Source organism: Corvus moneduloides, chromosome 1 (genome assembly GCF_009650955.1).
Source record: "Corvus moneduloides isolate bCorMon1 chromosome 1, bCorMon1.pri, whole genome shotgun sequence".
Lineage (NCBI taxonomy): Eukaryota > Metazoa > Chordata > Aves > Passeriformes > Corvidae > Corvus > Corvus moneduloides.
Window position 1 is genome coordinate 44,107,593 of NC_045476.1, and position 27,326 is coordinate 44,134,918.

At 38.6% G+C, this 27,326-nt stretch overlaps 1 protein-coding gene across 3 annotated transcripts in view; it reads right to left on the reverse strand.

Moving 5' to 3' along the window:
- The window catches only part of LOC116443740 (ubiquitin-conjugating enzyme E2 E2), a 207,153-nt gene that overhangs the window by 1,388 nt on the left and 178,439 nt on the right, over positions 1–27,326 (reverse strand). For all 3 annotated transcript variants that reach the window (XM_032108224.1, XM_032108234.1, XM_032108215.1), the window contains exon 5: positions 21,423–21,570. In XM_032108224.1, the coding sequence (XP_031964115.1) occupies positions 21,423–21,570 (148 nt within the window). The remainder of the gene's footprint in view (positions 1–21,422; positions 21,571–27,326) is intronic.

A 27,326-nucleotide genomic window follows, 5' to 3' on the forward strand; every position in this document is an offset into this window, starting at 1 on the left:
AAAACAATCCAAGACAAGACATTCCCATAAGTGACTGTATTTCATCAACATTTTTCTCTTTCAGACAACATTTTCCTATTCTCACTTTAAGCAGACAAAATGTAAAGAGTTTTTCCCTCTTTTGAGGGAAACCCATACTCTTGGTATTTCTGCTGCAACTTTCTGAGATTGTACCATACAAGTCCAGAGGCACGGATCCCACACTTTTCCCCGACTTAGGACAGATGAATACGACTTCTTGTGAAAGCCAGGTAATGATCATCTTTTATTTGTCTGAAGATGGTGCCATTGAACAATATGAACATCAGCTTTGCCGGTACAGTTGTAATCTGAGGGTGGTGCTTGCACTATTAACCACTGGAATTCTCAGGACAAGATGTCAGGCCTTCTGTCAAGCAGATTAAATCTGGGCTTTTTTGTTTGGTTTTTGATGATAAGAGTTTATGATAGGGGAAGTACATTGGCTTAGCCAAAACATCGAGTGGCTGACTGCCAACCTCAGCGAATAATAGTGAGTAATATCTCATGAAATAAATTCTTTTGCTTTCCATGCAAAACCTGCATTTTCAGGAAGAGCCTGTGATTTGAATGTTAAGTTTGCACCTTCTAAATTAGTAACACAAGTTACCACTGTGACTGTAGTGTACTACATCCCTGTAGTCTCAGTCCTGCAAACACTTACTGCATGTGCTTACCTTTAATATCTTGATATATCCAGAGGAGGTCACTGAGGCCTGGACTTGATTATTTTTACATGCATGAGTGTAAAAGAAGCATATCTGGTCTAAGATAGATTTTAGAAGTTGTAGACTAGAAAGTATATCCCCTTTAACTCCTCAGCCAAGGAGAAAAACTGTGTAGGGGATTACCTGAGGGATTTTGTCCTGTGCAAATAGGAGGCTAACAATCTACAGGCACTTAAGTAGCAAGAAGTTATTCGTGGCTGGAATGAGATTTGAGAAGCACTGCAGGGTAAATGGGGAACCTGGGCAATGGGAAAGGGCAACATTTCTCTTCACGAAAGATTTCCCTACATACCAACAGGGAAACCTTGTCATAGTGTAATGGTAGCTTGGGGATGAGCCCGAGAGCACTGCTGCAAATTCCCACACCCTCCTCGGACACAATGCCCCTGTGCAAAGAAACACTCCCACAGACTCCTGGAGAAATGGAGACTAAGGGTTGAACTTGAAAGGAATCTTTGAAGCAAAATTTGAAGCATATCCTGGTTTTCATGCTTGTTTGGGAAGGTGGGGTTCAGCCTCTGAGGCATCTGGCTGGGAAGGGTTGCAAGAATATCACGGCATTACCATCTGGAATGCGGCAAGTTCTTACTGAGGTTTAGTGTGTATTTAAAGTGATGCCTCTGAGATCTTTATAAAACCTTGCATGAGTCAGTGAACAGTGATGTGCTGTAGTAAAGGTTTATCTAGTTCAAATCTGAAAGTGCAGGATGAATGTTTCTGTGAAAGCATGTCTTTCACACTGAGAGCTGTAAATTAACTTCCTTGATAAACTACAAGGATACTGAGGATCACATCATCATCCCCAATCCTGCATGATAATTAGAAAATTTGGTTTCCTAGCGTGGGGTTCCATCTATATCTCCTTTCAGAAGCAAGAAAATACTTCAACAGCATACATCTTTACAAGGCTTTGGAAGGTACAGGCTCTTCCCCTCACCTCCTCCTAGAATGGGAGGGTGTCTCCTTTCCTTTGGGGTGAGACAATGAGTGAGAAGAGTTCTTGGTAAGAAGGTGAGGAAATCTGTTGAAGCCCAGTAATGCAGAGAACTGGGCTGTTTATTTATCCACATGTTCAAGCCTTTGTCTCTGCAGTGTTTTGTTTGGCAGTTGAAAGAGTGGAGGTGATGGCCTGTAAGATGTCTGAGGTCTACAAAGCTTTTGTTGTAGGTGTGTAAATTCCTGCTGAGTGATCTAAGAATCAACTATCAGTCATCTCAGGTGCTTCCCCCAAGCCAGTGCCTCCCTCTGCAGGTGTCTGCCTGTATGAAGCAGGACTGTGGAAGCAAAGAGAGGTCCTTGCTTGCTGTAGCATGAGCAGGACCAGCTGCACCCACAGCCAGCTGCCAAGCAAAGGCTACTAAAAGGTACTATCAGTAATTAGAGAAATTACATTGATTTTTTTCAATTTGGCTGTATGTTTTATTGGTTATAACAATATTGAATAAAAAACCAAACCCACAGTTTGAGAAAGCCACTTGCTCATTTGAGACTGCAAACTGAAGGAATAGAAAAATAGTTACTGACAGCAAGGCTCAGCTATTTCACATCTCTGTCAGAGGGTCTGGAGGTGTGTTATACGTAGATATTTATGAGGACTTCAAAAAGGACACTTCAGTAGGTGTTTGAAGAACTGGCTTATTTTAGCAGTTGCTGTGAAGCCTTCAGGAGGCACAACTGCTTTGTTTGAGAAGCCAGGACAGCTGGCAATGAGGGCCATTTAAACTTCAGACCAGAGCCACCCAACCAGGGGCACACTGGCCAGTTTGAAGCAGCACGCCACATTTGTGCCATGGGATGTAAGGACAGTGTGCGAGCTCCAGAAATGCCATCGGGCTCTCCCTGCATCTGTGTGGGCAGCTCCAGCCAGCCAGCAGGCCCTAGGAGACACATCTCAACACTTCATGAGTCATGAGTCACTACTGCTGTGTAATTCGCCGTGACGGGCCATAACACTGAGATTACAAGATAAATTGAAGCATCTTAATTAAAACAATTAAAAGATTTAACTCCCAACATGCACAAGCCTTTTTTATAGTAGCCAAGTCCTACCAAATATCAAGTATGAGGAAGAAATCCTACAAAATACCAAGTATGAGGAAGAAATAATGGTCCCCATTTACCCCCCTAAGCTATGTAGCACATGGCTGAACACCACCTGGTGCTCAGCTGGGCTGCACTGTTTAAGGGGTATTGTGAAATTTCCATTAGTAAGGCCAAATATGTATTTATAAAACAACCACTGCATAAACTATCTAATTAAGAGATGAGAAGAAAAACCAGATCTCAAAATTCATAACATTTTCCCCTTGTTTCCATTTCTCACTACCAGAAAACTGTTTCTTATTTTCCATTTGTATATACCTGTGGTTTTATTGTTTCTGTAATTAGTAAACTACTGTAGTGCTCTCCCCTTTTTTTTTTTTTCCTTAAAGAAGTAGCATGATTCATCAATGAATCAGGCTGCATTTCACAAATTGACTAAACGGGACTGTGTCCAAATGACAACAATAACCAGGGGATAAGAATATAAAGCTATGCCAGAAATGTGTTATCGAACCTAGTGAAAGAAATGAAAATAAACCCACAATAAATTAATAAAAACAGCATATCTATGCAACTTTTGTCCTGGCAGGAGAAATGTACTCTTGGATCACCAGAACCATAGTGGCTGGCTTGAGAGTTGGGATGGCACCCTCTGTGCACAACTCCTTCCCTGTCCTGTGGGCTGGAATGGGCTTCCCAGCCTTTGGGGTGCTGGTGGCTGTGCCAGCCAGGATGAGGCAAGGTGACCGGTGATCCTGTGTGGCACTCAGCAGTACTGGACCCCGGGAGCAGGTTTGCAGGTGGCACTGCCTGTGATAGCCACATGTAGGGAGCACGGGAAGTCCTGTCCTGGCACACACCCTCAGCTCACCAGAGGAGCTTCTGCAACTCTGTGGACCTGGAAATCTTTAAGGCCTTGTAGTTTACTGTTCCTTCCAATCTCAGACTCTGAACTTCTAAAAACCTGCCCTAGGATGTCGCTATAACCTTTAATTTATGTAAAGGAAATTTTTTATCCCATACTCTGATTAATGCCATGCAAAATATTAACACACCAGGAATTACAGCATCAAATCTCATGTTAGAGGACAGTGCACGAGCGACGAAAAAATATAAAAAAGGCACCATATTATACAGGCAAGGACAGGAGCTATGGTTCAGCAATGTAGTTTACAAGGAAAATGTCAATCAAAAGAACTGGACTATGAAAAAAATCTTTAGGATGATTTATTGGAAGACTGCAGCTGCTAAATCCCTCCTCACCTCACCATATGTAATCCTCATGTTATATCAGAATTCATGAAATTGCCCTGTATGTATGTGGTTTTGAAAGCTGGGTGAGCTGGAGCTTGTCCCTAGCTTAAAAAGGTTGGATGCACTGCTCTACAATACCTTGTCATCTTCTTTTGCAGCCACTTAATATGACTGTATAAGGAAGAACATTTGTGTCTCATGTCTGTTGTAAGGCTAATCAAATTTACAGTTCAATTCTAAGGAGTTAATGCTATTGGGGATTTGGATGAGCTGAGGTTTGGTCATTACAAAATTTCAGCTGTGTTTAATGCCAGTTAAACTGCTTTATCATTCAGAAGACAGACTATAATTCTTCTTTAAAACTACTTTCCTCCCAAATAAATGAAAATATATTGCTACACTGTATTTTTCTCGGCTTGTATTTTTACAGCTATTTCTATGTCAGCAAATAGCAATTTCAGAGCAGAATTCATCTCCTGGGCTTTGCAATGCTCTTTTAAAAATACAGCAAACACACTCTAGTGAAATAAAAAATGGAGATGGTGTGTTTAACAGCTTGATTTCAATGTGCCTTCCCCATCAACCACACAATATGCAATGAAATTCCAATTGGTAATGCCAACATGGTTAAAGAGACACACATTTAGACTTAAAACGTACATTAGGGGTGTTTGTATGCATTTTATATATTTTATATGAGCATATATAAAGCAGAATTATATTTCCATTGCAGTATTTTGCAGTTTTAATAGAGAACAGCTGATGGAGCCAGTTATTACACCACCACAAGAAGGTTCTCAGAAAGACTTCTGGAGTACCTTAAAACCTAAAAAACCCACAGCCCTATAAAAATCTTCTTCAGCGAAATATTTAGAATGGACTTTTTTCTTGGTCGAGGTTTAGATTCAGCTCTGTATCAGGTTGTAAAGAGTTGGGCTCCAGCTAAAGAGCAGAATTAAAGTGGAAGAATTTCCAAAGGTTAGATGTAAGTTGAAAGGTCAGTCCTTCTCCTGAACTAAACAACTCCCTGCTCATAGCTGTGAGAGCATCCCATTGAGAGGCTCTACAGAACTACCTGTACTAAAACATCAGTCAGCAAAAATTAAATGTTTCCTGTTCTTTGGACAGGATGTGCGATAAGAAACAAATAAGTACTTTTCTAGTTATTTTAACTTCAGTTACACATTTAGAAGAGTTTTTGGTTTAGGTAACACTACTTTTTTTTGTTTGTTTCTTTTAGGACAGCCTCTCTTTCCAGATATACTGTGTTTGTTTTTCAATTAAAAAATGTGGAGTGCTTGAGCTTTTTTTTTATGGAAAAGTCAATGTGCTCTGTATGTCATCTACAGGATACCTGCCTTGGAGTCATCTTTATACAGCAGTACAGGCAGGACTGGTTACCCCAAAATCAAACCTCCCCAGAACAAAAATTTATATCTCCAGTGACTACAGTTTGTTTGGTGGTTTCATTGCAAATAGCAGTGCAGGACAGAATATATTTCCATACTAGCTTGCAGTGAAAGCCAAGATTTTTGAATCCAATTTTTGTAGCTTTTAATATTTTACCAACCTTTATGTCCCAAAAGGTAAACAAACAAACAAAAAAATTAGGATTGGGGCAACAGCAGAAACTAACACTTTACTGAAACACCAGTTTTCTCAATAGCAAATGCTGACAGCTTGATTCACACCAAAACCACCCTTAAACTTAATTTAAAAATTATTTAATATATAATTATACTTTCTTATGTTGTTTTCAGTGGTATCCAGGTTGGCGTTATAAAAAGACCAGCCAGTGCAAACTGCAAAGGCAGTGTGAGACATGCTATACCACATATGTCATGGAACAATTTAGTACTCCAAGAGGAAGGGATTAAGAGAAGATGAATTGTTTGTGAGTAATTTTATTTATAGTGTCACTTTGCCTCGGGAAGTTTTCATAGTTAGCCACATATCACCTGTTTCAAACTCAGTGAACTCCTAGAAGACCATGTAAAGGATACTGCGAGTCTTGATATAGAAAATGAGATATGTGAAATGCATCATAGTGATCATAGAGCAGCAGTGTTGCTCTCTTTTTTTATCATTAATAATAATGCACAGACTGAGTAATTCTTTGGAAGCAGAGACAGGTGAAGTAGCACACTGAATTACTCTACTAACCTTTCACCTTTGAAAAGAGTGCTCAAACCCAGGGCACGAGTGAAAAGGAGTGCGGCAGCACTAATCCCTGTTTGTGCGGCAATAAAACAAGCTCGCGGTCGGGAGCCTGATCAACACACGCGCACGAACTGGAACAACAGCGTGATTCAAGGCAGAACAAAGGGTGGTAGCAGGGCTCTGAATTGCTTTACACAGCCTACAAGCTGAACTACAATTTATTCCTGACTTTCACAAAATCACAGTTTCAACTATCCACACAGAATGTATTTAACCATCTGCGAGGCTCTTTGAAAGCCATACAGAAGAATGGTAAAGTGATCAATAAATACTGTAGTAAAAAAGGAGAGCAAATAAAATTAATTGCTTCAGTAAAGAAAAATGGTTGTCACTAGAGGAGAAAGGAGCAAATTCTAGAAAGATGAAATGTCTACTAGGAAAAAAGTCAGTGAAGCTATATTAATTTTAGAAATTATAGTTCACAGTAGAAACCATACAATATGACATAATCAAGTCAGCTTCTCATTTCAGGAACTAGTTTTGCAGGTATGTCTGGTCCCTCCTCAACATTCAATAGAAACATTTTAATGTATATAGGAAGAAAGTCAAGTGGTCTTACAGTGGTGCCTTAGCTTCCCATCTGTGAAGCTGGACTAAAGCTTTTCCATCACCCAGGCTAAAAACTGCAAGGTATCTAGATACTTTCATAAATGTGGCTGTACAGATGTATATCACAAAAAGACTGCTATCCATGACTTGACTCTAAATTTTGAGCTCTGTAGAACTGTCAGAAACACATTTGACTGTTAAGTTTGCACAGTAATTGCAGTTACACAAACATTAAGGCATACGCAGTTTGGACTTGATTACTTGATGTCCAAATTGTTCTCTGGAGAAAAAAATGATACCTATCTTCAAAAATAAAAGAGCTCTGCAAATCTAGTTTAGGAAACATCCATTTACTAAAATATCCATTTTGTAAGCATGGAGGGAGAAATTCATTCCTCTCTCTAGACTTGTGTTTGATTGCTGTCAGGCTACCTACCACAGACCTGTGTGAAATATGAGGCTGCCTAAGAAAAAGATGTTTCAGAAATAAGGAGTATTATCTGGCCCAATTTTATTAACGCAGCTCTTAAAGGAAAGTGTTGGCAGTGATTCATCTCTGTATCTTGCCAAGGGGAATCATTCTTGTTTAAAGAGAAAGATTTTTTTTTTTCAGTCTTCAGTTTTTAGCAGGATTTCTATAAACTTCACTGGCTGACTGGGAGTTAGCTGAGGCAATCGCAGATCAGCGAGGCACAGTGTACTGATCTTGAAGAGTTGTCTTTAATTAAGGAAGAACATGCACGTATTAGAAGTGCCAGTATGCTGGAACAATTAAAATTCCGAAATAACACACTTCACTTTGATGCTTGGATGCGTCTCAATATTAAAAGCACAGACACATTAGCAATGTATCTGTTCATAGTAACAAACTCAATTGAGAAGCAGTCGTTGTTATTAGAAAAAAATTAATAAAAAGGTGTTAGTAACTGTAGAACTTAATTTGAAAGACATTACATGGCATGTGGTTTGATAAAATTTGAAGAAGTTACAGCAATATGCATTTACCTTGTGGAAGACGGCTGTGAGTGGATAATAAGAAAACCACAGCCCTCAGACCTCAACATGCTGTCAAACAAACAAAATGCTGAGACCCATAACTAAGCTGGCTTTTATTCATAGGGTCATAACTGTATTTTCAGAAAAGCACCATGGATGTGATTTTTTTTTTGTGTGTCTGAAGACTTGCTAAGGGAGGGATAGCTATTCTGTAGGAATGCTCATGTGTTTGGCATTTCTTCCATCTAAAGATAATGGAACCAATTTTCTTCTGGATTTGTCCCTCCTTATTTCCACCTAATCACCTCCTCCAGGCAAAGGATTGACCTATGGGTCTTACACATCCTGAACAAAGAGTTTAACACCTAAGCAACGGTGGGTAAGGCTCTTCTGTGTGACCATGCTTTGTGCGGCCTTAGACATCCTAAAATCACGTGTACCAAAGGTAGATTGCTCTGCAAGAAAACCAGGAGGTCCTATGGGACCCACTTACCCTGAGGATTCCCAGAGGACAGGGAGGGGAGGAGGTGTTACTGCATGGTCTGGTCTTTTAGATATTGAGAGAAAAATGAGTCCTAAAGCCATCGTCACTCTTAGAAGAGTGTTTAAGTGTGAGAAATATCAAAAATCTTCAACTTAAACATACCCCTTTCAGGTCAGATGTAGGAGTCATCTGAATCCTGCTCATGAATCTATCCCTTTTTACCTTTATTGCAATTCATCTTTAGAAAATAGAAAAGCTTACATATGTTATGAATGCTGCTTCTTTTGGTTTAATCTGATTTTCCCCTTCTTGTCCTATTAAATCTCATTACTAATTTGTCAAATTTAATCCAAATCTCATTATTAATTTGTCAAATTTAAATCCAAAATTGCTATTAAGAATCCCATAAAAATGTCAAAAGAATACAAGAGGCCTTTATTTACAAAAGGTGGGGTTAGTGAAGAATTTTATCCCTTCTAAAGGCCTACTAAATAAAACTCTTTCATAGCCCAGGGCCTGAAATCCCTTGGCAAGTTGAACATCCATTGGAACAGGAATAGGAACTTAGGTGTGCCTTGCATGAACACACCTCTTACTGTTACTCAGTAACACAAAAAACAGTCAGGCCTCTCCATTCCCTATACAGGCAGTGACTGAGGAATCAGCAGGTGAGTGAGAAAACAACCCCATTTTAGCAACCAACTGTACTATCCACTTCTAGATAAACTTCAGAACATGAATATAATTATGCCTAATTATGACCAGGCTCTAACAGGACTGAAAGAAAAAAACAGGTTAAACAAATAATTAGTACTCATCATGTAGGCAAGTTTTGCTCCTGGATTAGTTGCAATGAAGTTACATGGCAATGCTGAAAAAAGATTGAATTTGTGATATTTTACAGCAATAATTTCATATTTAGTAACAGTTAAAATAACTTTATTTGGAAATCTTATCTTTCCTGCCTGAGGGGTCACATTGACTCCACTGGCATGCCTGACTAAATGATAATCAGTTTGCAAAATGATTTCAGGCATTGGCATAAAGAGTCCCAAGACTGAGCTGTAGAAACAAGCTATACAAGGTAGAGATGAAAAGACACGGAAGGTCATGAAGGAATTCCTTTTGCTAATATAATATTATGTCTTACAGTAAGTTCTACTTTCATGCCACTTTATACAGCCACTTTACCTAATCAATACTATAAAAACCTAAGCAATGAGGATTCCAGCCCTTGAGAATTTTCTGAAATCTAATTCATCTTGGAGTTGCAATGCTCCACTCCACACATAGAAGGGCCTTTTTTAAAGCCTTGTACAGATAGAAAATTCTACAATTTCCTAATCAAAGCTCTATTTCTGTATCCCACATGAATGTGAAATCTTACAGTACAGCCCATTCTTAAATTTGGGACAACTGCACCATATATTTTGGTATTTAAGTAGCTGTCTATGACTCCATGTAATGCACCTGAACTTAATTTGCTGTGAAAATAGGGATTCTGAAACACACACTGCATATAATTTGTTTTATTTGTTGCCTTTGATAGATCTGCAAAACTGTAAAAAACAAACAACTGTTTCCTCCTCCCCTGCTGAATAATGTAGAAAATTAGCCATGCAAAATAGGAGAGACATGTCTTGCAGAGGTGTAAATCATCTCTGAAGGTAGAATCTGAGTGACTCAGGAATACTAATTTCTGAAATCTTACTCAAGAAAGTGAGAGACTAAATGATTTAATAGCTCACATATCCAGGGTTATAAATTTCACTTTTCAGGACTGACTCTACATTCTTATTGGGAATCTCTTGGCCAAATGTAGCAGGCTTCTTTTCAGGAGCTTAAAGAATGTGGAGCAGTGGGATTTCTATGGTGAAACAAAAATAATTGTATTTTAAGAACAGGAAGAATCAGTCTTAAAAATAATTGTGCTAATTAGGGTCCTGAGGGTGGTTCTTAGGCAGTTAGAAACGTATGGCAAGAAATTTGAAAATCTGTTCTTGCCTTCATGTTAAAAAAGGTACACAGGGAAAAAGAAAAACAACAAACACACAAAACAAACCCCCACTTAGTAAAATGGAACAAAGTCTAAATGAAAAATCTGGAGTACAAAGCTCAGCAGGATTGATGCCAGTTTACTCCATCTGAGATTTGAGCTATTTGTACTAACTGGGAATAATGAATATTAGATTGAATTATTCTGAGATTAGAAAATTCATGTAATGTCTATTTTTTTTTTATTTTCTAGTTTTATTTATTTTTCCTTCAAATATATACAGTCCTATTAGTGAGAAAAATATATCCAGTAGAATGGGTTAAGCCTGGAAGTGATGCATCTATTTCATTGCAAGGAAAAAATAATTACTTATATATATATATATATATATATATATATATAAGATTCTAATGCAATTAAAGACATGTCTGTATTGGCAGACAAAACCTGCATGAAACAAAGCAAATACATTTAATGACTGTAAAATATTAGAGCATATTTTAAAAGGCCGTTTACTTTCTATCTTGGAACTCATTCAAATTAAGCTAGAAATCTATATATTATATATGAGAAATAACTAAGAGCTTTATTTAAATACTTTACATTGTTAAACATTTAATGTTGATGACTTATTTTGGTCTCAGTTCACACAAAGATTTATTATGCGTATGCACTAAAATTACCTGTCTTCTCTCTGAGGTTATGGGCATAGGAAAGCTCCACTGGTAGTATTTTAAATTACACATTTATTGGAAAGAAAATGAATTGTAACCTTTTGTATCTGTAGCATCCATCACTCATGCATTTTCTCAAGTACTTTTAATTTAATGATGGTTGAGCCTAAGCTTAAAGAAACTCTGTGTTTCTGGAGCAGAAATCAACAAACTTCTAAAAGCCCGGTATGTATATTTATCATAGAGCTTTTATAAGTTTCATGCAAAAAAAACCAACCCCAAAAGTCAAGTGTATATTTTTTTCAGCTTTACTTCCATTCTGTAATGACTGTATTTTATATGTTCTAGAAACACTTTCTGAGGAATAATAAAAATGAGGAACAGTTAAGTGTTGTGACAAGACTCCTTTTTCTTATGAGTGCCAGTTACATCCCTTTACATTTATTTCTTGTCACAGATGTACAAAGCCTCTTTACTGATTTGGATTTTAGTCAATCTCTGATTTAATCAGATGCCATTTAATAAACTGATGGTTGGGTATTATTATGTCTGAAGTTCAATTTTTCTCACATCTCCTTAAGCAAAAACAAATTAGGAGTAGAAACACTATTGAAAAGGACAAGAAATCATTAACAGCATGGTAAAACCTTTCCATCTAAGGAATGGTTGAAATCTAAGGTGATTCCTTTGAGATGGAATAAAACCACAAAATAAAATGTGAAAGGTAATTTGGTAAAGAAGATTAAAAAAAAAAAAAAAAAAGTGGTCTTATCTTTTCCATAGTAAGAAAGGAACACAAACAAAACCCCAACACATTTAGCAAAAGTTAAAAGGGAGATGCTTCATACACCAAATTGGTAAGCACACACAAAAAAACACAGTGTAGGAATACTAGAAGGTGATTTAGGAACCTCAAAAATGAATTAGAAAACTTAATAGCCATGCACCACCTGAGCTACCACTGCAAAGGCTGTACTGCTCATGCTTCAGCACATAATCTGATTATCAGCTGTGGCTAGGAGGGAATTTCCTCTTCTGCGTATTACTGTGTGAGTAAAGAAGTGCTTTGAGGGATTTTTACACTTTTCTCTGACCCACTGAAGGATGAGCAGTTGCAGGCAATGTACCTGACTCAATGAGTAGCACTGGTTTTCTGCTAGAGAATGACTGTACTCCTTCTAGAAATTATTCTTTGCAGAGATACATCAGAAAAAAAAAGAACAGGGTAAGCGCGTGTGTGACTGGCATCTGGAGCTATAGCTAATGACTGTATCATGCCTTGGAGATCACAAAATCCAGATTTTATTTTATAAAAGTAATCTCTACCACTTGCTTTCTAAATTACATAAACCCACCAATTTTATGTAAATATTTCCAGACACTTTTCAGAAAAAAAAATTATTTAAACAGATTGTAGACTTCTGAAACCATAATGGGGGGTTTAAAACTAAGTATTTCTAAACAATCTTACTTCTATAGTTGTGTTAATCTTTTTAATGATGTCTTGTGAGCTTTGAATAGCCTAAATCTAAACACACTAAAAGTCTCTATACTCACAAATAATGGTCTTCTACCCATAAGGTGTTGTCAAAGTGCAACTGAAAAGAGCAATGATTTAGGCCAACATCAATAGTAATCCTGATCCAAGCCTACTCCCCCTGCACACATAATTAGGAGATATTCCAAGACATATTTTCCTGAGAACTACTAAAGGGATGACAGTTCACAAATGTTTTTCCTGCTGTTATAATAATCCCCACAGTCATGAGTTCATGTTGAGGGGACTTAGTCAACTGATAAGAACAAATCTTGTAACAGTTTCATCAGCTTTTCATGGCAAAGGAAATTAATTCTATTTCAATGCTTATCTATATGCAATTTTCATAATGTGCTGCTGCACTTCTTGCATTTACATCTGTTTAATCTCATGTTTATAGATCATGTCCACAGAGTTTAAGACATATAGGTGTACAAGTCTGCAAATATTTAAAGACCAGATGTATAGCAAGTCTCTTCCTGGCAGTGCTGAGAGGTTCCTAGTGAGACTTCAGATGTTTAAATCCCACGGGAAGTACTGAAAACCCTGCCAGCTGTCAGCCAGCAGCTTTAGGTGCCTAAATGCCTTTAACATATTGGTACTGCGTGTTCAGATCAGAATATGAGAAACTGTAAGTGATTCAAACTATAGAATAGAAGTTAGTGTTGTATACACACTACAGCAGAACTGGTACAGCATGGAATCTTTTAAAGGGAATCAGAAGAGAAAGCATTGATAAACTAGCACGAATTTGTAAATATCAGCTCTAGATTCTGTGATATGATCAGTGCAAATACGTATATTTGCATATGTAGCAGGTTCTGCAGAACAGGGAGGGGAACATACAGTACTTCTAGATAAACAAGTACTTTCTTGAAAAAAGAACTTTGTTGCAACTGATGGGATCGCTTTGCTCATGTTTTTCCCAAGACAACCCCACCTTTGACAAAATCTTTCTGCACTCACTGAGAGCAGAACAAAACCCATCAGTTTTATGCTGCATTTTCCTTTCATGCTCCCTTAGGACAACTTACTAGGATGGCCTTTATGCAGAACACCCATTTGCTCTACTCCCAGCCCAGCAGCATTGAGGCAGCTACACTTTGTCTTTGCTAAGCCAGAGCCTCTGGAGTGAGCTCATTTCATTTGCAGACAACTCACGGCAGAGATGTAAAAACGAGCAGAAAGGTTATGTTGCAACTTAGAACAAACCAAAAAACATTACTCCCTGAATTGATTCCTCGGTGCTTTAACTTTCATTTACTGTGTGTTACTTGTTACCATGCTTGAGTGACATGGCACAGAGTATTTTCCTGCTTCAGATACAAAGAAAGCATTTTCCATTGTGCTGAAACTGCCCACTTCCTGACAGAGTACAGTATACAAACTCCGAAGAAAAGGGAAAAAACAGCTCCAAGCTAAAGATTATAAATAATCTCAGACAACAGAGCAATTTCATTGTTTACATGACCCACTGCTGCTTACAAAAAGGATATATGGGAAAATGAGATTGTTTTGTTGTATGTCTGATAGTACTGTGTTGTGACATTGCACCTGGTAGCCTGTGGGTGCCAGGAAAGAATCAAAGCAGCAGGGCTTAGCCAGCCTCATAAAATTGGACAAATTAATATTGTTTTACCAACTTAAAAGTATTTCAGTAGTTTTCCAGAATATTCATCACATTTGACAAATCTACTCAAAAATGGTTTATTAAAGAATATGTATAATTTTAATGAGTATTTATAATGAGTACTTAAAATTTTCCTGTTTTCTGTAAGTCTTGACAAAAATGTTCAAGAAGGAAATAAATTTTCACTAGAAACCACAACAGCATATACTTGGGCGCAGGAAAGCCTAGGAGTCCTTTTTGATAAACTGAACAAAGCTTTTCTTTCAATGAGAAAGAAAAAAATCAGATTGGATTCTGAAGCAGTTTTTGATAGCAGCAAAACGTGCAGATCATGGCTTTAAGGAAAAAAATTACAAGAATGAGGAAAATGAGAAGTGGCTCATCCCTTGAACTTGCTGTCATCCAGAGTTTCTAAATTCATTTCACAGCTGGGGGTGAGGGGAAAAGAAGGAATGATAATTGGGAAGTCTAAAAAATTGCAGGAGGAACATCTGATGTGAACCAGCACTGACAGAAAGCAGCCTCTGCTATGGGGAAGCACCAGATGAGGAGGAACACGGTACAGTACATGCTTCCTGATACATCGGGATATATGGAATAACAGAGAGAAGGTACATCCAGGCTGCTGAGTGGTGAGGAGCACGGACCTGTTCTTCATTACCCAGGGCTGGGGAGCTATTTTAAAGCTCAAACATGGAAGCCAAATAGCAGAGCTGTGACCACAGCCAAATTCCCACTCAGAGCCAAATGCTCCAGCATGGAACAGATTTTATTATTACAGCTATGTTACATTTTCCTTTATTAAGATGCCTTGGATTTATTTTTAAACTTTTTTTTTGGACAGGCTAGCGTTTTCAAGTATCTCAGTAATTCTGAAAATAGATATTTTTTTATTGATGTAGTGGACCTCTACTAGTGTATTAAAATGCATGTTGGTATGGCTGGGGGTTTGCTGGCTGAAGAAGCAGAGTTATTCCTGTGGAACCTGATGCATTGGCACACACTCGGTTTGTAAGTGGCTGTGGCAATTCTGGCTCTTGGTGTCCCTGTGCCAGAGATGATCAGCCCGAAGCAGTATCAGGAGCACACAGCGTGTCAGTGGGAATCAAAGTCTGGCAGCCTCACTCCAGCTCCTGGTGGGAGATGCATTTTCCTCAGAGGGTTTAAGTGAACCTACTTCCCTTTGTGTGGGGTGTGCAGAAGACAGTTCTATGGGTATTGTATTGTACATAGGGTATTCCACGTATTTCTGTCAATACCTGTCAATACCTTATGCAAATTTGTAGAGATTGTGGAATTGCTATAAACAAACATTTGGATGAAGCTTAAGTTTCCCAAATGCCAACACAAATTAAAAATGTGGAGGTGCTCAAAACTTTCTAGACAGCAGATCTATCCATGTTGCAATTGGAGGTATGAACCCTGGCCAGAGAAATTCCAACAGCTGGCTTTGGGGATGGCTGCTGATGGCAAATCTGCCAAGGGACAGGGCAGTGGCATCGCAGCAGGACACCAATTTCCCTCCAAGAAGGTATACTGCTGTCTGAAAGGGAAATGGGCTGAGAAATCGCTAATTCAGTTCCTTCCCTTGCATGTTGTCTGACTTAAATCTCCCACCTACTCCTGTTTTGCAAAGGTTCTGGAAACAGCAGCAATTCCAGCAGCTTTGTAGCAGGGTAAATACCGTTCAGGCTTTTAGGGCTTTTAAGCTTATGTTGAAAAGTCACTCTCGAAAGTGCTGTTTTAGATCCCATTGAGGATCAAAGATATGCATTAAATTACACTATTGAATCCTTTTCTGCCAAAAATGACAGAACTGCTATACCCTCAGCAACAAGAGTACAGAACCTTGCACACCCTTAGGAAAATGATAAGAAAAAAAAAGGAAAAAAGAGAAGAGAAAAGAAAAAAAAAAGAATAATGTAATAACTGAATCCCATCTCTAAAGTTTCTTAAATACCAGCACCTTCATGCAGGTGTATGTACAGGTGTTAATATCTTTTGGCAGAAAATTTAGGCAGACCTAAATCATGCCAAACCACATGGATAACTTGTAATTGCAACAGAAAAAGAGCAATAGGATGTTATCCAAAATTGCCTGTTATACCTACTGTGTGATAAAAACAAAGACGTTTCTGGGGAAGATAAAGGCAAAATGTAAGGATGACTCATACGAAGAAAGCTTAAAAGCATGTCTCGTGTCCCTTAGTGAGACACTTAAAGCTTCCCATAACCTTAGGATCTTTGACTTTGCTTATCTATGCTTAGATAAATGTAAGTCATTAAAATGCACAGCCACATTACTTCATGTGGGTTAACAAAGTATGAAACCCTCTAGTAAATTCATGATTCATGGCAGTACTTGTAAAAAACAGCACATCCACTTCTAACCGGGGTACAATATATTTGAAAGTTACAATGTATGTTGCAGAGTTTTTTAACCTAAACAGTCCACTTTTCAGATGTGCTGAGCAACTGCAACGACGATACAAATTGATGGGTCTTGCATCAAAGTAACGCAGTGCTACTTGTCCAACTCATTTACTCTTGTTGTAAGTACACTTACTATGAGGACATGCATGTTCAGCCCCAAACTACGTTCACAGCAAACTTTACACGTAACACTAAACAAACCGCCCCACACTTTCTGGTTGAGTTTAAACAGTAATGAGACAAGCAGCTTTACACTGCTAATATAACGTGACTGAAATATCTGAGAGCAGAGCAACCAACTTGACTAGTGCTGACCCCAGTGAAGTGGGTACTGCCGGAGTTGTTTGTGCATTTCCTTTGCCAGAGGTTAATGCCCTTTTCTAGCAAAAGCTTTTTCTTCCTTTTTGCCCTTCCTTTCTTTTTTTTCTCTTTTCCTTTTCCTCTTTTCCTTTCTCCGCCATTTTACTCAATTGGTTTAAAAAGCAGACAGTGAAAATGACAGGGCTAAGACAGACACTGGGGCTGCCAAGTGAGATAGGCACATCCAACAGGGAGCAGTAAATATTTCCACCCGGATGACGGTGATGATGAGCAGGTTAGTCTGTCTAGCTGTGCCTCATGCCCCAATGAACTCCAAGAGTCAGGTGCATTCAGGAAGGATGAGTGCACTGAGGATGAGCAGGGGAACAGAAAGCCTCTCTTACAGAAGGAGGCTCATACACTCAGGTCTGGTAGTGTGCAGCAAATAAAGACAGTGAGGGAAGAGGATGGTTCTTTACTAGTACACTGGGAGTGAAAACCAGGAAAATGGTCACTTATGCTATAGGACAAGGCTTGCTTAAAAATGAGTGGGTATAAAATTCCTGTGAATCAGTTCAGGTTACGAATCAGGCAGAGGTTTCTAAAGAGCAAAGCAAGTGAGGCACTGTAGAGCCCTTCAGCAGTTACTCTGACTACAGCTGCCATCCAAGTGTTCAGCCTAATGTTTGTGGGAAAGCAGTATTGTTGCCCACATCTCAGTCTGCCACTCTCATCCTCTAAGTGCACCCCCTGGCACATCCCCATCGCAGGAACTCACAGAAGGGTATGGCTGCCATGCAGGGAAGAGGGCCAGGAGCAGCAGCAAAGCATTTGGGTTCAGAATGTCAACTGAGGGATAAAATCCCCACTGACTGTAGAACTTGCATGTGGGAAAAATGGTAAGGAGCCAGAGCCAGAGGATGACACCAGAAGGGAAGAGGCTGGTGTGAGGGAGAGGTAGGCTTTGTTCTCATGCTCTAATCAAGGCTTAGCTGTGTGTTGTTAAGCAGACATGGTTCGATGTAAAGACTGTTCAGACCTTGGGATAATCAGGCCAGCCAAGTTCAGATTTTGAATGTGAAGAAAGAAGCCATGCAAATAAAAATGTTGCAGCGTTATAATTTATTTTCTCTGAAGTATTTGCAAATGACACTTTTCCTGGGGCTCAAGAACCTTTGGCAGGGCCAGGATGGCAATGACCAAGTAAGAAAAATAAACATTCTAACCCAGATCAGCATCATCAGCTCTGTAAGTATAAAAAATAATTTGGTTAGCACTTCAAACTCAGGAAAATACAAAATCTCAGGGGCCATCTGCACTTGAAAGCTCTTTCGATTAAGACAGTGTGGGAATTTACACTCCCCAGGCTCTGCTTGAACATTTAAAATATAGTTGACTTCTACTCTAAGCAAGACAGGTTTTCATAACTTAATACATTTTCAAAGCGGGAAGTGTCCACACATGGAGTTACTCTGAAATAACTAACTGCCCACATAGGCCAGCCCTAGCAGCTAACACTGCTGGAAGCAGGCATTTTCAGCACTCAAGCATAGAGCCTATAAACTCACTCACTCCCTCACTCACTCTCTCACATGCTCTGTTTCACACAGGTGAATGTATCTGTCAGGTTTTGTGGGGTTGCTCATGCACATGCCGAAGTATTTACAGGACTGGAGCCATGCTTTGGAGAAAGGGACATGTGCTGTGGCCTTGAGTGCCACTTAAAAGAAAAATACTAATGCCTGGACTGGATGCTAGTGTGGCCCATCCCTCTGACACATTTGGCTCTCTTGCACCTCCAGATAATGCACATATGTTCAGTCATACACAAACCCTATGACATCCCTTCCCCCCATGAAAAAGTCAGCCAGCTGTTACAAAATTCAGGCATTTCATTAACACAGTTTACTGGCTGATACTGCCAAGCAAAACAGAGACAATCAATAATAACCAGGACTGAAGGGTCTGAGAGAGCTTATGAGTAAAGGATTGCATTAGTTGTTTAAAAAGGACAAACTTGCTCCTGCCTGGAGTGATAGGGAACAAAAGGCGGTGATGTATAACCAGGGAGGAAAGAGGCTTTTGTAGATTACTGTGTGAATGACAGGAGCGGCAGGAGCAAATACCTCTTTTCATTTGCTCAGCCTGCTGGAGAAGAATAGCAGCGCTTGCCAATGAAGCTGCAGCTGTGCTTCAGCGCCGTTTAATCACTGTGTATGACTGAGGGTTAATTAGCTGCCATTCTTACTCCTATTTGTTGTTCTAATGAAGATTTGCATAAATGTAAGAGTAGGGGGTAACTGATACTTGATTCTTCCCTTCAGAGACCAGGGTGGAAGACTCGCCCATCCTATGTGTTTATGTTTGTGGGAGACTCAATGTTGCGTTTCCGTTTGACCTGATCTGCTTCTGGCTGATGAATGGTGAAAAAAAGAGTTCAAAGTTGCTTATCAAATCGAGACCCCTGTTGTGTTCCTGCCTTTAGAAAGGGGCAGACTAGTTAGATGAAGAGAGGACTGAGGGATTAGAAAATTACTCCCAGCTGACAGAGAGGAAAATACATATATGCATGTTTCTGCAGCTACTTATGTGTACATATATGCAATATATTTCAATGATATATGTAACAGTGACATATCTTTCTATCTATCTATCCATCCATCCATCCATCCATTTGATGGCAAGTAACCAATAATTTTTTAATGATAAAATGTCTCAAAAAATAATGGGACAGGCAGCACAACTGCAACATATAAGCCAATATGATGAAAAGTAAGGATTTGTGTATTTCTGCAAACCTGTTGTACGTCACTAACATTCAAAGTTCACTTTTAAATAAAAAGAGTATCTAGCACAAAACAGGCAATTTCCAAGGAAGGTGAAAACGACTCAGCAGTTCAAAAATACCTGCCATCAGTGCCTTGTGAGAGCAGGATACAAATTAAGAAATTGCATTAATTCATCAAAAAAAGGAAAATGTTACCATGAAGCAGTGACAAAATCCAAAACTACTTCATAATTAAAGAGAAGATTTGCAAATGAAACAGCATAAAATTGTTTTATTTACGAGGGCCAATACAATACTTATGGCGGCTAACTGCAAGAGGCGAAATGGAAAAACTTTCCATTTTTATTATGTTAACTTGTTGTACATGATAATACAGTATGGAGAACTGTTCTCAGTATTCCTCTTACACACTTGATATGCTAAAACTGTTGTCTGACAGCATCTGTGAAGATTTAAGATTGAGAGGGCGGAAGAAGTGAATTTCTAAATTTCAAATCAGTGCTGGAAAGCGTCTGGCTTTCAAGATGACTGTATCCCTCCGAAGAGAGGTGACCACAAGAGAGCACGTATTTACTACCCATTTCTCAATCTCTACACAGCTTTGCAGAGTCTCTAGCTCTTTACTTGGTCTCTAAGACACACAAGCAAACATTAATTTGTTTTTTTTACACTTCTGTCATCTATCTGCCTGACTACGTACAAACATTTCTTCATATTTTTGGCCAAACACTAACAGAAATCAATCTTTCATAGATGCTAGCAGAGAGCATTCAATCCACCTGAAATAAATGTGCCTAAAATGGTAACACTCTATCACTCCAGCTCTTAGCTGAAAGGAATACCACAGGTTTCAGTGTTCTATACAGCAACAAACCCACATGAAAACAAAAGCAGTCAATCACATTTTTGCCCACTCTCACCTTACTCTGAGTTTTGAAATATTTCAATATTTTATTACAGCTTTCGATTCAGCTCCTGATTATGCCAGAATCTCACATTCTGCCCTTTTCAAAGCAATTTTTAGCCCTTTAGGCAAATTAAAAATAATATTGAAGTGTAGAATAAAAAACAAACCAGCAACAACCCTCATGACATAAAAACAGATCACATAATTTTTATTCAACAATTCGTTAGTAATTTCTACATACTATGATTTTCCAAGGCTACAGTCAGAATTATGCATTGGTAAATAGGGTAAGAGAAAGTGGAAATTACAGATCTAGTGGTCAATGGCATAAAACAAATCTAAAAGAGCTGAGGGGAGAGGTTAAGTGCTATGCTAGTTAATAAGAATGACAGCTTGCTTTGAATACTCATGCTGACTGCCTAAGATATTGAATAAACCTCATTTAAACCAATTTTCATTATTTGTAGAGTCTGCGTTAGGCATCTATCATTGCCAGTGCTATTAATATTCTTTTCAGAGACCACATTATCAGCATATTTAAATGAAAGCTTTCCTTTTCAATATTTATTAACTCATTAATATTTCTTGGTAGTAATATCCTGGTTGTAATATCCAAATTAGCGCATACTAAGGTATTTTCTACTGATCAAACTTTCTGAATTAAAAAAAAATTATTCTCCAGTACTAAAACTGCACTTGAGCTCCTGAAATTCTGCTTTCTTTTTATACTATTTATATGAATGGCATTTAAAATTTACGTTTTTGTATTTTTTTCAGTAGGTACCAGTAAACCAGAGCACATCTTAGCGAGCTGACCAAATGTGAACTATGAATGAACGAAGATACAAAAGTTAATTCGTCTTACCCGGGTTACAGTCTGTGAGGAGGGAGCAGATGGAGAGGAGAACTTTAGAAATGGTTAATGCTGGACTCCAGTTGTCTTTTAAAATGTCCAGGCAGATGACGCCTTGGCTGTTAATGTTACAGTGGTAGATCCTTGTCCGGAACGTTACCTGGAAAGGACAGTGTGTCTAAGTACAGCAGCGTTCAAGCCAATAATTACACAATCATTAAGCAATGAGAAATCATAGGAACAAACATTCTACTTTCCAGGCTGAAATGACAGTAGTACTCTGCTCCTGCTGGTTAAAGACTGGGCAAGACAAAATAAAGGAAATAAACTCTGCCTCCTGCATCTGTGGCCAGCAGTGAAACTGGTTTGTGCAGGCTGAGAATGGGACACATTTTCTGAGCTTCCTCTTGCCTTGGTCTCATCAATCTCATTATTTTGTATAGGGCCAAAAAAAGCTGTTCCAGCCCCTGATCTGGACAACGTTCATAACTCAGGTCCACAGCTCTTTCACACTTTGAAGGGAGTCAGAACAAGATAGATTATTCTACTGTCTTCATCTGTTCATCATTTGACACAATAGATTAAGCTGTAAAAAAAATGCGGAGGCATCACAGCAGTGACTCCTGAAAAAATTAAAGTGAAATATTTTTGAGAAAGGCTGCTCAGATAAAAGGCTTTTATTTCCAAATTTTAAGTTACATTTTTATCAGTAGGACTGTTTACAAAACTTTTTGGTGTTTTTTGGTAGTTTATTTTGATGATTTCTGTATCCATTTTATATCGTCTTCCGTGTGATCCTATAGGTAACAAACCAAGGAGATTATTTTAGCCCAGAGTAATGTCCTTCTTCTTCAAGTTGAAGACACAGGCTTTTTATTTTAAAAGAAGCTCAGCTATGAAAGTTCACTTCATAGCTCAGAATGGATACTGGGGCTACTGGATAAGAAGGGACAATGTGAAAAAAACACCTCAGGGAGTTAATCAAGGACTAATTTGTCCATCAGTTCTACCCAAATGACAAGTCCAACCAGCTAGTTTCAATGAGCTGTTCATAACATCTAAAATCAAGATGCAGAACTTCAGACATCTACCTCACCAGCAACAGTCCTGCCAACAGAGGGGCTGGGCAGGCAGGAGACAACAGCAGGCAAAGCGCACCCTGACTCAGGGAGGAAGCTATTGCTCTTCACTCCACTTGGACAGTGCTAATGTAAGCTGGGAGTGCTCACACATCCATCCCCTGACAGGTCAGTCTGAGCTTGTAACCTGCTTCAGAGAAGGTCATGAATCTGAGCGTGTATTTCAACGTGTAACTGTTTTGCTGCCAGCAGAGAGGACAGCCACTGCCACATGTTCCACTGCCTCAGCTGCTTCTGAAGCACTGAAGCAAGGACCCTGGGAATTTGGCAGGATTCAGAGCCAGAGATGAATGGAGGTAGTTCATGTCTTTCATGAACTGTTCAACACTCTACTGGCATCTCAGGCTACCTGGTGGATAAATGTACGTGGGGACTACACCTGTGTGCAGTTGGAAGGCTGTTTTTAGAAAATGCTTAGACCTGAAATGTAGCATTTTTTCACTATCAGCACATATTAAACCTGTGACATTGAGAAAGGCAAGATAAGGCTTGCTGCTTACCACTGACAATGTCACCGACTCGCCAAACATGCCAGTGTACTTTAAAATGCCTGCCTAAGGCAGAGGCATTTTAAATATTTAAACAATCAACATACTAATTATTTTATAATGACAATATATTATATTTTATTAATTAACTTTAATATTGAAAAATCAATTCAGTTAATTAATGAAAAGAATCACGGTGTTTAGAATTGCAAAAGCATCTGTATTAATGCCAGCCTTAATATGCTGGAAACTGTGGCCTGAAGGAGGCAGGTAACAGAGTTCTTACCCCAAGGCAGCAGAGTACAAACAGGATGACACACTGCATTCCTCATCCACGTATTGCCTCAAATTGCTGATAATGTGGGAAATGCTGACATGTAACTTTGTAGATGCTGTGCTTATCATACCTACATTATAAGGTTATGCAGGGTCCTCCTATTACACGTGTAGAGAGAAACCATGTGATAATACCATTCCAGGGGAACTGCATTTTCTTTATTATGGTCATATTTTTACCTTCGATGTCACTTAAACATTTCCTCTAAATGGTGCACTCTAATTCCATTTATCCCCTAATGGAAACACCTAAACAATCCCATGCAGGGGCTCAAGGGAGTGTGTGGGTGTACAGGCAAAGTTATCTTCAGACAATTGAATGGTAGAGAAGGAATTTATGAGTTTTCTTAACAATAAGTGTTCTCTATGGATTTATTTTCTTTCATTCTGGAATTTAAAGAACGTACCTAATTTATGTTGAATAGAAGTACAGGTCAGGAAAATGCGAACTGTGGGAAATAGGGAAAAATGGGACTACCTTCTGAAAACTGTGAGTACTACAAACAAGCTTCCAAAAGGTAATGATAAGGAATTCATAGTCAATCAGTTTTGGAAGTAAACAATAAACAATAATAAACTAATCTGTTTATCTACTGCTGAATGCCAAACATGTAAAGCTCTGGCTGGCTGTTCACTGAGTAAGTTTTAGGACTGAAAAAAGACTGTTTTAAAATATAAATATAAAACCTGGAAAGAGGAAACGAAGATGGATTTCAGTTGAGTGATTGGAGGCAACTGGTTGAAGGCAAGATAAATAATTTCTGTATCTCAGATTGATCTTAAACATCAGTTTTACAGCATGATGTAGTCTTAAAATAACTTACTATCTCTCTTTTGCATCAAAGTCTAAACCAAACAGTCACTATGGTTACGGGTATCCATGAATTGCTTAACCTTTGCTGTGGGACTCACGGAGAGGCATGTAAAGGCACCACGGCTCTGGTAGGGCTGGTCCCACAAACATCTCAAACACTTTCACACTCCTCTGAATTCAGTTTCAACCTTCTTCAAAAACATATCAGGAGGAAGAATGATTCCCCAGTTTTACAAATTACACGCAAGGGGTTACAGTGTGCCCTCAGGGTTTGCCTGTTTGGGTTCAAACCCTCACCTCCTGTTTCTCAGTCACTGGAGCCTGGTGACTGTGTAAACAGAGAGGAAAGATTCCCAGAGACAACAGGAGAATAAACAAAAACAACCTCCTTTTGCTCAGCTAACACTGGAAGCAGAGCTGAGATCCCAGGGCTCTCATTCCTGCGATTTTGGAAAGTTCCTTTTAAGACCTTTCATTTCTTACAAGGATGGAATCCTGCATGCCTGCCTGAAATGAAATTTCTGTCTTCCTCAAATATTCCCCAGGAGTTCTGCTTTAATAAAACTGCAGTGGCACTACCTGAAGTGGAAGAAGTTGTACTGCATACAGAAAAGGTTATATATATATTAAAAAAATATGATGCCATTTATGATGATGTTCATAGAGCTCAGGAGAGAGTAAGTTGTTCCCATCTCAGTTTGTCAGACTTTATGAGAAATACATTTGTCTGCTCAGACAGAGAAAACAACAAGATTGGGCCTACACTCTTTAGTCATATGAGAAAAATACTCAAAACCAATCTAAATGAAAAATATATACAGCTCTGAATGATACAATGTTCATGCAATAACCTTTATATTAATTAGCACCCTTTAATTTCTTACAGAGTGCACTTCATTTATCTATGAGCTGAGGCTGCCTTTCTAAGACAGGGTGGACCATTTCCAGTTTGTTAGTACGGACTTGTAGCATGCACATGAACAATTGTCGAGATACTTAATGGTTTATCACAAAAAGTGCCTAATAAATGACCGACCATATGATGCTCTCTATTAAAGAATACATTTTAAGTTTGTACGAAGAAATGAGCTTCATCCAGTTCTCAAAACACTAGCTTACATTTAATTTTAGTTGGTAAAAACCAGATATAATTTATTTTATTGAAGGAAAATATATGGTATCTGCATTAGCAGGAAATAATAAACTGTGATTACTTTTGCTTGACCTAGAGAAAAGTCTGATATGCAAACTGTGCTGTGCTTCTTTGGCAAAATGCACCATGTGAGACAGCAGCAGCCAAAAGTGCCAACAATTTAAATGGATATAACAGCATCCACATGAGTTAACCTTTAATATTACTGAAAATGAAACAATATGCAATGTGAGTAACTATTCATTATATTCATGGTAATTATGAAGCTGAGTAACTACTGTCTCATTGAACACTGTTGCAGAGGAAAAAATATTGAATAAGCACAGCAGCACTAAGCATCTATATTACATAAATGCACTCATTTTGCACACAGATTTAACAGCAGGAAAAGTAAAAAGGGACCTTGATAATCTTTGATGTATCGAAAAGGGTAAAAAAAAAATAATCCTAAATGGTACAAAGTTTTCTGAAAACAAAGGAAGAGAAGGAGAGGACAAGGGAAATGGATTACTGTTTGGATTAGGGATGTTCAGAATAGAAACAAGATGGTAATATGTCAAGCATCAAAAGCTTTCTCTGACAAAGTTGTTTTTATAAAATGATTTTCATGTAATCAGCATAGTCCTTCTTACAATTAGTAGTTCCATATGGAAAGTCAGCAAAAAAGTTCTTTTATAGAGAGTGAGTTTTTTTAAGATTTACTGGCCATTTAATTTTTACAAATAAATCCTCCCTTTTGAAGTTTAAAGCATGCAGGCTGTACTGTCCTATGTGTACACTTCTTTCAGTTCACCAGAGTGCTTCTGCATTGTGCTCCAGGCACGAGACTTTATTCCTAGACTTTATTCTAAGAAACATGGGCCTTTTCTTCCTCACCCAATTCCAACAGCCTTTGGGTATTCAGGTACTCCCTACATGAGAAGTCCTATGCAGACTGACTCCAAAACTAGTGGTTTTTTGTCCTGATCAGTGCATCTGCTCTCATTTTATAGTAATGATGTGTATAAAATTCTTCCTCTCACATCTGTGTATATTTATCTGTGTGTGTAAAAGAGGATAGGAAACAACATTGACATATTATGTCCTTTTAGATCACATGAATTTTATGCAGTAGTAAAACATGCTTGATACAGAAGAATTATGTAGCTTCTGAAGTACCCAACAGACAAGACAAGTTGTCTTTTGAAAATATATTTGACAAGCAGTACGAAAACCACGGCTGTGAGGCAGAAGATATTCCCCATAAGATACCTCTACAGACCCTCTTAAAGAGCTTCATGTACTTGGTATTCATAGGAAATTGGAAGAAATTATAAACCACCTAAGTCTTGGTGAAGGAGTACAGGAGGAGTTTAGTTGGATAGAGCTGTTTACATCAAGACTAAATAAATCAATAGAAGCTACTGATATAAATTAGTGTATTATAAACAGAGTGAATAAGGAGGCTATTCATTAGAAGAATCATGGGCAATTCAATTTGCCAATTACTAGAAGAATTATCAGATTAATGAATTTAAAGGAAATCTCAGAGATTTACATGGCGTTGCCTTATCAAATACATATTTTGCATTTATTCACAATAAAATGTAGTTATTGAGTCTCTCCTCAGTCTAACATATTTCTGCTCATATCTGTGTCCTCTCCTTTAAAACTCTCATTCTGACATTTTGAGAGACATTACAGTTTCTTAAGCAGCCACCAGGGTTTGACCTATCCAGAGCCCTGTACCACTGCATGCTGGTTCAGTGTTGCCTGAAGACATCACAGACTCACAGAATGGTTTGGGTTGGAAGGGACCTTAAAGATCATCCAGTTCCAACCCTCCTGCCATGGGCAGGGACACCTTCCACTAGACCAGATTTTTCAAAGCCCCATCCAACCTGGCCTTCAACACTTCCAGGGGTGGGGCATCCCAGGGATGTGAACTATGGAAAAATCTGTTTCACTGCAGGTGGTGCAAGCATGGGAACTGCACTCAGCAGCTCA